This window comes from Opisthocomus hoazin, chromosome 7, assembly GCF_030867145.1.
Source record: "Opisthocomus hoazin isolate bOpiHoa1 chromosome 7, bOpiHoa1.hap1, whole genome shotgun sequence".
NCBI lineage: Eukaryota > Metazoa > Chordata > Aves > Opisthocomiformes > Opisthocomidae > Opisthocomus > Opisthocomus hoazin.
In genome coordinates this window covers 68,977,526-68,991,113 of record NC_134420.1, presented here as the reverse complement: position 1 = coordinate 68,991,113, position 13,588 = coordinate 68,977,526, and the positions used below count along the sequence as shown (strand labels likewise).

The 13,588-nt window shown below is 48.2% G+C and overlaps 1 protein-coding gene across 1 annotated transcript; it reads left to right on the top strand.

Annotated features, from left to right (window-relative positions):
• The first annotated feature begins 276 nt into the window (after positions 1–276).
• LOC104338422 (THUMP domain 2 tRNA and snRNA guanosine methyltransferase) lies at positions 277–7,446 on the top strand. The gene is given in 9 exon segments (XM_075427170.1): positions 277–284; positions 606–1,020; positions 2,224–2,301; positions 3,653–3,705; positions 4,016–4,065; positions 4,068–4,099; positions 4,719–4,790; positions 5,415–5,529; positions 7,283–7,446. Coding segments are annotated over 9 exon segments (987 nt in total).
• The last annotated feature ends 6,142 nt before the right edge of the window (positions 7,447–13,588 follow it).

The window sequence follows — 13,588 nt, the reverse complement described above, 5'->3', positions numbered from 1 at the left end:
AGAACTAGAAATACCTTTTTTTTTCCTTCCCCTTTGACCAGCTCCCCGGTTTTTAAGTGCATTGGCCTGGATACTCCTCGTGCCTCTCTTGTCACAGCTAGGTCAAGGAGACCTTGCGGGATTGAAGGCAGGTTGATGAAGAGCAAGGAGAGATTTCCTTTATAAACTTGTGGCCTTTGTTCTGAGCTGGATCAGCGTGATTCACGTTCATGTCCGTGTTTCAATCCTGGAAAGTGTCCCACATCTCTAATCCTGGATCAAGGGCTTTCGGGGAGGATGGCGTGGTAGGCTGGTCCTCCGTCGCTGGGAATGACTCTCAGGGGTCATCTCGTTTTCTAGGGCTGCTGAATTCTTCTGCAGACTTCAAGTCCTGCACGATTTACTCTTGGCTCTGCAGAGCTCGTAATCAGAGAGAGGCCTGGGTCTCTGCTGGTGGGGTAGGTGGGTGTTGAGAGCTCAGCTGTGCCTGTGATGGCTGCTGCTGTGGTTCCTGGGTTCACACATAAATGAAATCTGAACACAGTCTGCTAACAGCTGTTCTCAGTCTGTAGGAAAACCAAATGCTGAGACTGAACTACTTAACCTGAAGCTGCTTTTTCTTCCAGGGAAATGCTGCAGGAGATTAAAAGCCTTGTCATTGAGGAGTCAAAGTATTGTCTGGATGTTCTCTCCACCTGGAGAAACGTTTATGGGCACGAGGGGAAGAAAGACAACGTCTCTCCAGAAGGTTGATTGCCTCTGAAGAGGAAATCAGAAGAAGAGACAAATACTGCAACGGAAAGGCAGAAAACAGAACAAGTGAGAGAGCCTGTGTCTGAGGAATGTCGAATGGAAGCTGGAGAGAGGTGTGTGGTACCGGAGAGAAAGAGTGATCAGGACTGCCGGACTGAAAAGAAGACTTCCTTAGAAGACCCTTCCAAAAGCAATGGGGAGAAACCTGTTGTGAATGGGCAGCTTAGCTTCAGTTTCAGAGTTTCTTGCCGTTGTAGTGGAGCGATTGCCAGACTACTTCCTTCACAGGTATGCTATATGCTAAAGTATCTATGTTTTAGAAGAAGTTAGCGAAGGTGAAGAGAGATGTGTAGTTTATTTGTCGTTTCAGTTGTGCGTTGTCTGTTTCAGAACAGCAAACGGATTGAAGCTTTTGCTGTATTTTCTCAGAAGAGCCCTTAACCTGCATTTACCTTAAACAAGTAGAAATACAAGGGCTGTTGTTAATTTGTGGGCACTGTTACCCTGAATATTTTTCAAATCAATGCCCGTTATTGTGGATAAGTAAAGGCAAGAGGTTGAGGTAGCTGGGCTTTTGGAGCCTGAGGAGTGATCTGATAGTGGTTTACAGCTGCTTCAAGGGCCATTGCAAAGATAATGGAGCCAGACTCTTCTCAGTTGTGGCAGACAGTGCAGAAGATGGGGCAAAAGACAGAATTTGCAGCTTTGCTGTGCTCTAGTTGGGTAATGGGGAGAACTTGTTCCCCAGGAGGGTGGTGCAGCCCTGGGAGGTGTCCTGGGGGTGGATCTTGGTCCCTGGGAGAGGGTGATGGCACAGAGACCTCTAGGGGCCCTTTCCATGCAGCAATCTTCCCATCTACAATATCTTTCTACTGTGAGGAAAATAAAAAAAAAATCAAAAAGAAACCCTGTGTAGCTGCAATTTATGCAGGTTTCTCTTACTTGAAGATAACAGTAGCTTAGCTAGATATTTCTTTTTTTCCTGCTAAAGCTAGTGCCTTGGGAAGGTGAGACACATCAGCCTGCCAACATGAATGTTTGGTTAAATTTGTGCTGTTCGTTTGAACTCTTATACTCTGAAGGTGTTCAGAGCTTTCTAGATGCCATAAAAGCATTAAAACTGTGAGTTGCAGTTATGCATTCACAAGTTTGCTCTTAGGTTATCTAGTTTACAGTTTACATTTTGTGCGTGATATACAATTCTAAAATGAGGACAACTTTTGTTGTAGCTTGGGCAGCACTTGAACTTCAGGCTCCCGCACTCGAGCCGAGTGATAGTCATTTTGTCCTGCCATGCGTCTGCTCTGCCCCTCGCTCGCTTGCTGTGCCCTGTGGTGCCTCTTCTGGTCTTTGTACAAACTGTTCTTGTAGGGGTGAAAGAGACCCTTTCTTTCCCCAGGTATTTATGAGGATTATGCAGTCAAGGCTGTGATCTGTAGTTTTCTTAATCCCGTTATTTCTACTGCCTGTGACGGTTCTCCCCCCTTGCAGGAGATGGGAAGAGCTGTTGGCGTAGCACTCATGAAGCAGTGTGGGTGGCGGGCTGACCTGCGGGACCCCGATCTGGAGGTCGTGGTGCTTGTCTGCTGGACGGCCTGTGGCTGCTTCCAGAGTTGTCCCTGACATCTTTTGCTGTGTGTTCTTCTCCCTTTGCACGCGGGACCGTGGCCTCTCCCTGTTTGTCTTTCTGCCGCTGAGTTTAGCTAGAAATGATCTGGTAGCAGTGAGCAAAGCTTTGTGGTAGCCACTGTGTGCGTGCTGTCCAGAGCCCTTAAATACCAGACCGCCCAGCATGGGCCTGTACGAGAGGGGCAGGATCCACACAGGCGATGTCTTGGGATCCGGCCCGCTTGTGGACTGCTGGGCTCCGTTGAAAACGGAGATCGCCTGAGCCCTTGGGCAGCTGGTTCAGCCTCTGTAGGGAAAGAGAGCGGGCAGCAAGGCCATGTTCTCGAGGAACTGGACTTGAGAATGCCCTTCATGGGAGAGCCTCTTCCTAGACCCTCTCCCTGACAAGGAGCTTGCTTAAGGAGCCCTCCATGGTGCAAAGCTGTCTGGAGACCTTGGAGAGGACTGGCTGGTCATTACAAGCTGTTTCTCCATGCCTGTGCTTGGCATATGGAAGCTGCTCTCAGCGCTGATGCTACGGCCTTCTGTGGAAGCTCTGAGTTCATCCACTGACTCCAGTTTTCCCGGGCTCTGCATCAAATACGGCTTTGTTGAGCCTGAAGTGGGGCTCTTGTTCTTGTCCACATTTTTGTTCTGAAACCATTCAGGTGCTGAAGACTGGGATATTTCAAAAGCATCATGTTTCTCTGTGGGCTTCCCAGGGAGGGATTGCGGTCATGCAAGACCTGCTGGGGAACTCAGTCTGCTTTTGGGATGCTCTGAATGGCACAGGAGGACAATTTCTTCGAGGTGCCTGTTCTTCTGGAAGTATTACCCACATCTGCCTTCCATCTGAAATATGGCTTAGTGGCACTCATTTTTTGATGGGGGTTTGTTTTGGGTTTTTGTTCGTTTTTTTAAAGAGGGGATGTATGTGTGAACAGCTCAGTGCTAGTAGCTAGTATACTGTGAAGAATCTTCTCCTGCTTAGAGTGAGTGGTTTTATAATTAAAAATACCCATTTGGTGTTATAAAACTTGGCTCCCTTAGATTCAAGTGCTTGCTGATTGATTCCTGGCTGACAAAATTCCCCTCCCTGCTTGCTTGGGTATTAAATCATCTTTAAAGTGGCCTTCAGATTACCTAGTGTGATTTCTTCCAACTAATCATAACTGTCGAAAGTGTGCCTTTTTGTTCTGAAAAACTAGGATCAGAAGTTTGTAGAAACATCTTCTGTGTCTGGTTTAAATGAGTTAAAGCTATTGTAGTTTCAGGTTGTGGGTTTCTGATGTATTTTTTTTTCCTCTTTCAGATCTTTGTACATCTTAATGACATTCACTCTGTGGTGGGGATTACTCTTTTCAGGTAGGCGTTCTCCTCACCGGATGTGTCTAGGCAGTGTCAGAACAGGCATGATTTCTAAATGCTCTTGCTGTCTACTGTGAGTATTTGTCTTCTGGTTTAATATTCACTGGACTGTCACACTAGTCTTGTGGTCTGTCTGGAGCTGAGCTGAGCACGTAGCCCAGACTTTGCAGTGAGTTATGGATAAAAGCAGACTGTGGTTTCTATCTGTCTGTCTGCAGATCTGTCCAGTTCATTTGTTCGTTCTTATTACATGGGCTTTTCTGGGTGGTTGTACCATTATCTTACCTTGGTTTTTTGCTGTCTGCAGGCTTCCGTTGGCAAACAGAGAGTATATCAAAACCGCAGGGCTGCGGTCCACAGTTGGGCCATGGCATCTCTGGCTGAAATCAGCGTAAGTGGGTGTTCATGGCAAAGATGTAGAGTCCTGAATGAAGGAGGGGATTGCTGCTTGTCACAGCTGGTGCTGGAAGCTTGGGAGAAGTGTGGTGATTTTAATGCCCCGTGCTCTAATGGCTGTGGGCAGGGTTTGCCTCGTCTGTGGTCAGAGTGCGCTGCCACCTGCTGTTCAACCAGGTATCTGCTGTAATCCCGGGTCCTCCTCAGGAGAGGTATTAGTCCTTGTATGGATATATATGTCTAAATGGCAAGATTTTTTCACTGTCCAGGCTTCAAACCTTGTTTGGGGTTGTTCTCCCAAAAGAAAACAGAAGCAAGTGTGATGTTTTCCACAGATTAATTTGGTACCAATACCCGTCTGCAGTCCACTTGTAATTTGTTTTCCTAAGTGTCACCTCAAGGCTAGATGCATTGATGCATTGTCTTTAGTGAAACTATCGATGCTTTCTACTCTGCTCTCTTATAGGCAGGTTTGGCCTGGTAAACCAGTGGTTGCTGTTACCTAGACTGGATTCAGTGGGAGTTTGTAGGTGTTCTGTGCATCCCTGAGGAGGCTTTGTCCTGGGAGAGGAGTCTGTCTTGCGTGGGATGCCATAACCCCTTTGTTTTTGCAGGTGGGTGCCTTTGTGCTGGATCCCAAGTGTGGGCTGGGGACGGTACTGCTGGAAGCTGCCAAAGAGTGGCCCGTGAATATGGCAGTGGCACAGGCAGGACCTTTGCAAGACGCGTTGTACTTGCATCAAGAAAAGTCTGTACCACAGGGATACCAGAGTGTGTGACTGGAAAGCTGGAACCAAACTGATCTTTCTAGCCAGTTGTTAGAAGTGTCCTAGTACAAATGTTCCTCCACAGGAACGTAAACCAAGGTCCTGCGCAGTTGTGCAGGCAGGTGCTGGCAGCCCTGGATTTGTACCGCAGGGTTTGTGTGAGGCAGCCATGGACTTTGAAAACTGCCGGGGTTTATCCTGGGAATGGAGGTGTCAGTGGGACAGTACGGTCGGTTGTCAGTATTAGAGGCAGCGTGGCTGTCTGTAGCTGGCTGGGGTCTTGCTGTTAGGACATAGCCTCATTATTTCTGAAAGTTACAAGTGTCTTGAGCAGACCAGAGCATGGAAGGAGTGAAGATAGCACAGACTTCACCCATTCATCTGTCCGCTGGGTCTATGGATTGCTCTGTGTAATGGCAGTGGATCTCCCAGCGAGGATTTCATGGTGGAAGGGCTGTGCAACAAGGCAGTTCTGAGAAGGGTTTGTAAAATAAATACATCTGTTTGGCAACTAGATGACTTTTCTGTTTTTTCTCTGAACAGGAAGCCTGTTACTGGGGTGCTGATGTAAGTGATTCACAGTTAGAGGGCGCAGATGTGAATATAAGGACTGCAGGCCTGATGGATGAGATTGAGTTACTCAAAGCTTCTGTGAAAGGTATGGCTGTAGGCTTCCCAGGCAAGACATGTTGGAAGTTTTTTGTGGTTCTGGGATTATACAGCTGATGTAGGTTCTCTTGAGGCGATGTGTGGTAGAGCTAGCTCTCAACCAGTAGCTGAGTAGAGACGCTGTAGCGCTAGCAAACGGGTAATTATTTGTTCTCTCCCCCTCTGAACTTTGGCAAGAATAAACTCAGCAGAAGACAATGAAAATAATTGTCAGACATGGGCAGTAGTTGTCTGTCTTGATGGTAAATGTGGGAATACCACTACGAGTACCTACCACGTGAGAGTTTTTTGTGTCTTAGGGGAACACAGCAAGGACAAATCCAGATAAAATGTGGCTTGTAACTTAAATTTACCAGAGGAGAATAGCAGGGACTCCTTAAGCTCAGTGTTAAATTGTTAATGTTTTGCAGTAGTAAATGACGATGCCTTTTTCCTGGATGTGAGGGAATGTGTTTACTCTCAGTTCCTGAGCTAGTCTGGGGAGAACGTAGTAATTTTATGACCTTACTTGGGACCTCAAAGCCTGAGTCTAAATTAGTCCTGTATGAAATTTCTGACAGACAAAAGCTGGGTGTTTTTCCCTGTGCGCGGATGATGGAAGTATACATTTTTTTTCACCTTGCAATATTTATTCCTACCAGAATGGTAAGGAATATTATTTCTTATTGATAAGAAAATATATAGTGCTTTATTTCTGTACTGAAAAGCTGTGATTGGCCTAGGCTTCTAGGATAACGGAAGGTGCTTTGATGTCAAGCTTTTCTAATACTGAGCAAGTAATTGGTGTCTTTGTCACTGGTCAGTATTATTTCTGCATATTTTGAGAAGGACTGTAGGCAACTTGCCCTTCCATTTGTAGATAAAATTGTTACAGAACTGTTATGCTGCAAGAGGTGCTCCAAGGGTGGTCCAAGAAGCATCTCCATCCAGATCTAGAAAGGCTGGCACAGAATCACAGCAGGGTTTAGGTGGGAAGGGACCGCCGAAGGTCTTTAGTCCTGTCACCTGCTCGAAGCAGAACTAACCCCAAAGCTGGATCAGGTTGCTCAGGGCGTTGTCCTGTCGAGTTTTGAGCATGCTGAGGGATGGAGAACCCATAGACTCGTCCTTTCACGTGCTGGCTATGCTCTGGCCAGCACAGCGTGGTATGTGACCGGCCTTCATCACCACAAGGATGCAGTGCTGCCTCACGGTCAAGAGAACTGACTGTTCCAGGGTGCACAAACTCTGGGGAGATGCTTCAGAGACACAAGCTCGGAGAGAATCCAAGTGATTCTGGCTGTAACCAGACTCTTGGGGGGAAAAAAGGGGGACAGAGAGGAATTTAACATGTGTTTCCTTGCCATTCATACAGGTGCACGTGAACATCTGGAGTAAGTTGCTTGCAAGCTTAAATCCTCTTTTGCCTTTTGCTTGTAAAGATGTGCTGTGTGTTGAGAAGAGGCAGTTAGCTTGGACCCATGCAGTCCCCTGTTTAGAGAATTGTGCTATTGGGGCAAACTTATCACCAGTAACAGAGAATCTGCAAGCTAAACCACGCTCTCATGCATTTGTTTCTTCCCAGTCTGCATTGGGTTGGTGGCTTCCTCGTGCTTTTGGTGAGGATAGGTGCAGAAGGAGCCATGAATCTGGGTGCATAACCTGTGAAAGAGCTGGCAGACAGTTTTGTAAGGCGAATGGAAGCGTAGCTGCTGTTCGTTTTTCCCCATAGTCAGATGTGAAGACCTGCCTTTATTCTGCAGTGTTGCCGTTGCCTTCAGAAAGCTTTGACGCTGTGATTTCGGGTATTCCGTTTGGGAAGAAGCTCAAGATCACAAAAGACATACAGCTCCTACTGGATGTTCTCCAGGAAATGGAGAGGTACCTGTGGCCTTTGACATGCTTGGGGTTTGGTTTGCGATCCTAACCATTCAGTCAGCTTTATGTTTGCTTTATTCCCAGCACTCTCCAGCTCTGTAATCTGATCCTGTGCAGGCTGTGGGAGTCCGAGTCCTTTCCTTGTCCCTTAGAGGCTGTGGTGGCTTGTTGTGCAAGCCGTGGAAGTGCTGATGGTAGTCCAAGCTGACAAGGAATGAGCTGCTTGTGTGAGCCACACTCACAAATATTCTCTACAAGGCAGACAGGAGAAGGAGGAGAGAATGACCTAGACAAACTTAAAGCATGGCCAGGTGAATAAAGCAGCAGTCCTTTCTCAGTTGAGGTCTGATTGTATAAAATCATAGGCTTTCCTTTTGGGTTCACAACCCAGCTTTTACCAAGCTTCCTGCCTTGGCAGGAAGGATCTCAGACCAGAAAGTGGTCGTATGCATTTTCCTTTCTGTTAGCCTGTACTGGAATGTCCAGCTACCCACCTGGTCTGCTTTTAGATGCCTCCTTTCATCTCTCACCCTGTCATTTTGTGGCAGGGTTGAGCCAAGCTAAAAGCGGGCTGCTTGTAACGGGCAGTTCGAACCATCTGCCCCTGTATTTCTTTTCTTGGCTGAAAACAAGCCCTCTCTGTAGGACTGGTCTTCAATGGGCGTTGGTCTTGCTCATCCAATGCAGGAATGCGGTGGGAAGATGGTGAGGAAGGTGAGGTAGCTCCAGTGAGTGGCTTGTGCTGACCATTCCTTCCTTTGGCCGTGCTTGTCTTCTGGTGTCACTTGCTCTGTTGGGCCATCGTAAGCAGAGTATTTCCTTGGAGAGGTGGAGGTGAGAAAGGGACCTTGACCACGAGAGCCCCACCGGCAAGGCAGCGAAGAGCAGGACTCCCCAGGCAAAGCCACTCTGCTCCTGGCTCTTCTGCTCAATCTCCTGCAGCAGCCAAGTCATCTCCTGGCTCAGCTGCTCAGCACGCTGCTGCATGCACTCGTGCGTGGCCTCATCCAGCTCCTCACCAACCATCCGTGCCTGCTGGATGAGGCTACGCAAAATCCAGGAAAAAAACCTTATGGCAGCCATGGCCTGCAGGAGGAGGGAGAGCAGGGGTTCAGTGGGGCTGTGAGGGTGGGAGTGGGACTGGGAGCCGCAGGGAGCTGGGGACAGGTAGGAGAGGGGCTGAGGCAGCTGGGAGGCAGTGGCTAGTTGCGAGCCCTGCTGCGAGCTCAAGAAAGAAGTCTGTATGCTAGTGACCGCTGCGGTGTGCACGGGTTTGGGGGGGTGCATCCTCCTGCCCACCCAGCCCTCCTGTGTCCACCCTTGGCTGGGGGGTGCCGGGGCCTGGCCAGGTCTCCCGGTAGAGTAGGGAAGGGGCGACACTTGGGGCAGCTCCGCGCAGCACCTAGGGTCGGGGCCCGTGGTTGCCCCTGCCCCTGCCCGCTGCTGCTCCTTTCCAGCAGTAGAACAGGAGCTCCCCTAGAAGGGGTTCTCCCTTTCTTTTGCGCCGTTCAGTCTGGTTTCTTGTTCCTGTTCTTCTTTTGCCCTGGTCAGACTGGCACCCTTCTACCTTTCCCTTTCAAGGGCTTGGGAGGACGTTCCTTCTGGGCGCATGACAGGGTGCTCTTCCTTTTACCTGTTTTTCTTGGAAGAGAAGCAAGTCCTGAGCCCTCATGACTTGCCAGCATTCCTGACTCGTCCATGATAACCTTGGCAACACTTTCAAACACGTTTTTTGCAAGATCCTGACTGGGGTTTTTAATGTGTGATTTAACAATGTCCAACACCCTTTTCAAACGTGAGACAGGCTTTCTCAGAAGCCACAGAATATACCTCCTAGATTCGTGTCACACATGGCAGGAGAGCCTTGAAAGCCAGGAAGGCTGTTGCCAGCTTGGGCTCTGTCAGTTCAGGTAGGAGGGTGGGTGCCCGTAATGTCTTGCTGTTGCCATCTGGGCATTGTTTCTCCAACTGGCAGAGGCCTCTGGGGGCTGAAGATGCAGCTGGAGGACCACCTTCCCTGCCTGCAGCCAAATGAGACGTGCTTGTTCTGGTCAGGCTTTATTTCATTGCTGATTGTTTCAGCGTGCTGGCAGCTTGCGGGCGTGTAGTGAGCCTTTGGCATCTGTTACTGTAACGGTCTCATTTGTATCCCCGGTGGCTGGAACGCAGTGTACAGTAATGGAACTGGGAAGTGCCCAACAAGCTGGTGCTCTACCAGGTTCGTGCGGAGCTAGAGCGAGTTAAACCCTCTGGCGATGTCCACAGAATCACAGAATGGTAGGGGTTGGAAGGGTCCTCTGTGGATCATCTAGTCCAACCCTCCTGCTGAAGCAGGGTCACCTACAGCAGGCTGCACAGGGCCGCATCCAGGCGGGTCTTGAATATCTCCAGAGAAGGAGACTCCACAACCTCCCTGGGCAGCCTGGGCCAGGGCTCCGTCACCCTCAGAGGGATGAAGTTCTTCCTCATGTTCAGCTGGAACTTCCTGTGCCTCAGTTTGTGCCCATTGCCCCTTGTCCTGTCGCTGGACACCACTGAAAAGAGTTTGGCCACATCCTCTTGACACCCACCCTTGAGATATTTATAAGCATATATTAGGTCCCCTCTCAGCCTTCTCTTCTTCAGGCTGAACAAGCCCAGCTCCCTCAGCCTTTCTTCGTAGGAGAGATGCCCCAGTCCCCTCACCATCCTCGTAGCCCTCCGCTGGACTGTCTCCAGTAGCTCCTCATCTTTCTTGAACTGGGGAGCCCTGAACTGGAGTACCACAACTGGTCGCCCGCAAAGGGAAATTGCTTCGCAGCAACCCCTGGAGAAGTCCCCTAAACACGTGCTAGATCCTCAGGTACAGAAGCAGCAGAAGGCTTTGCATCCATTATGACCTTTGCTTTCCTGATGATGGGGTGGCAGACCAGGCCCGCTGCTGGAGACCAGGCAGCTGAAGCTTTGTTGTGGGGGATAACAACACGACTGATATGTTCTGAAAAAGCAGAGAGGGATGGATAATAGCCTTTCCACAACAGAGGCTGTTGCACCTAACCCCTTTGGATCTTTTCCGTATTGTCTCCACGCCTATGTGCCTACGATGTTGGCAATCTGTTTTGGTTTCCATTGTTGCAGGCAGCGCTACCAGTGCCTTGAAGGCTTGTCCAAAGCCCCCAGCCAGCCGCAGTGACACTGCACACACACTGTGTGTCCTTGTCCACCCTTTGTCCTGTCACTAGATTCCGTGACAAAGAGTTCCTTCCCATCTTTTCTGTAGGCCCCCTTTAAGTACCAAAACCATCCCATTATCAGCACGGTTGGTTTTTTTGGTTGTTGCTGTTGCCTGTGGCAAAACTGCTGAAAACTTCTGCAGGACAGGAAGGCAGCACATATTTGAAGAAGTGCAGCTATTAGGACAAGCAACACACTCCATTTGTGTTCAAACTTGAAATGAGTAGAGAGGAAGGGTGAGATCAGGACAGCCGCAGGTTAGATTAATCTTGCCTCGGTGGGATGAAAGGCTTTGAAAGAAACTTTGAAGGGATGAGCACTTACCGACATGGAAGCAGATAGAAAATGAGATAACACCCAACAGACCTTACCCAAAGTTGACCGTACCAGCCTAACCTGTTAGCTTTCTTTGACAAGAGAACTGATTTTCCAGATAAGATCTACTGCAGCCATACATTACCCACCTTGTCTCTCAGAGCAGTTGATAAAGCGCCATTTGGGAAATTATGCATTAAGATGGGAATTAACAGGAGTGTTTTGGTGGGGAACTGGCCAGGACAATGTGAGTAGCAGGGAAGCCCTTGGGGGACGTTGCTAAAGCAGTTCCTCAAGGAGGAGACTGGGAAACCATTGCCAGTAAAGAGGAGCTGTTGTATCCCAGTGGGGCACACATGGAAAGAGTAGGAGAAGGCGATGAAATCAGTTGCTGTGAGCATGAGCTCATGGACTAACAACAGAGTTTCTGCCATGAAATGGGAATGACTGGGAAGGAGAAAACCTCAGTGCTTCCTCTGAGAGCAGGACTGAGATCCACCACCATGCCATGGCCCTGACAGTGGTGTGTTCACTCCTAGGATGTAGGGGGTGGAGATGTATTTCCAGTAGATACAAGGTGGGATAAAGGCCACGGTACAGAGGCTGATGACACTTCATCTGGGATACCATGCTCAGTCTGGTCCTATGTGTGAAAGAAGACTAATGTTGGAAGAGGCAATGGGAGAGGAGCACTTGAAGGTGGTGTGGCCACTGAAAGGAGCAGTCCTGCCATTGAAGACCTGTCTCAGGATAAAACAATGTGTTTAGTTCTTTTTTTTTTTTTCTTTTTGGTTATATGTCCAATGTGAATTTTGAACCAGAACGAGCAAAGAGTATCTGGGGTGGGAAGCAGCAGCTCTGGTGAGGAAGAGAAGGGACGACTGTTTCCAGGATGGCATCACACTGCACAGCATTGTACACACTCTGCTACCATTACCTCACCTGAAAAAGATATTGAAGATGGCCAGTGGGGCCCAGTCAAGCAAACTGGAGCTGAAAGGGCCGTGGCCATGTCTCTGACCACACTGCTGGGGTGCGGTGTGGGTCAGGGACCATGTACTGGGAAGGGTGAAGGGACTGGCTTCTGGTTTCAGTGCTGGCACCAGGATCAGCACATCCAGGATGTCCCATGAGTAGTTTTGTCTGGGAATGAACCAGCTTCTAACTCCTGGGGTGGAAAAGTGTCCTTGTGGAGATGAATATTGGGAAGGGAAGCTCAGAGGGATTTTCAAGGTAGAGCCTGATCTGTGTATATGTGGAGTGTTGTGACGGAGTTGCCTGAGGCTAACAGAGGACCAGGCACAACCTGGGAGTTAGCTAAGCTTTATAATAGACCTAAGGAAGTCTATGCTAAAAAAGAGAAATGGGGAAGGAAAAAGGACCTGGGATTTGAGAGCATTTGTTTCTCAAGGGAGGAATATGAAATACTGAGCAGTAAGAAAGTCAAGTAAGGCAATTTTGAGTGAGTGCTCTGATCACCTGTGTATCCCACAGCAAGCGTGGCTGTCACAGGAGGGCTTATTTTAAGGCATTCCCTGCTCCTATGTCACCTCCGTATCACATCCTAGACACAATAATTCAGGTGCAGAAGCAATTTCCATTTCTGTTTCTACCTCTTTAACTATACTGACATCAACATGAGAGCCAATTCCTCACACATCGCCCTCCTTCATGCGGGCACAGTTTTCAAGGGATTGTGACAATTCTTTTATTCACTTTTGGAAGGGAAGGTATGAGCCAGCCTTACGCTGGTGGGCTGCATTATAAGTTTATTTAGCTTTCAAAAAGTGGAGATCACATTCTCAAACATTCCTTAAGGTTGAGGTTTTCTTTCGATCAAGCGCACACTAGTGTATACAAATATTTATATATTTGTATTGTGGTATTGATGTGCTGCCCTGTACGGAATCGGTGTTGAAACAGCTGAAGGAATCACAGCAAAAGTGGGAACTTGTAAAGTCCTTTATACATGAGGGGATCTTAAAATCCCTTATTTCATTTAGATACTCTCCAAATGATTTTCTAAATACGAATATCTTTTGATGTGATCAAATATATGAAGGAACAAGTTCACAACCTATTACAAATCTTGGAGAGGACTAAAACCACAAAATGTTGAGCTCAGTTGACATAATACGTTTTATAGGTGAGGTTGGCAGTGCTACTTCTAAATTCCTCTCATAAACCCGTTTTCACTTGGTTATATTCGGTTTAAGGCTTAGCCATTTGGGTTAAACCCCTTCATCTTCTCTTTGCCTCAAGCTCAGAACCGAAGCCAAGTTTCTTTTTAGTTATTTCTAAGTCAGAGTAGAAGGAAAATGAAATGTTGGCAACCCACTCTTTTTGGAAATTGTAGCAATGTGCTGTGTTTCAACAAGATGGTGAGATCTGGCAGGAGCTTGGTCTGAATGCTTGCCTCTCTTCCATGTCTGACCCATCTTCCTCACCCAGACACACTGACATATGACCAAACGGAGATGGCCAAGTTGCCACCTCTGCCCCTTCAGCCACCATTTCCCATTGCTTGAGTCTTCAGAGCAGACTCGATGATCTTAAGGATCTTTTCCAACCTAAATGATTCTGAGATCATGAAGGAGCAAAACAGCGCCTGGAAGAACCCAGAGCATCTGAATATGGCCCAGTTCTTACACCTCAGGCTTCCA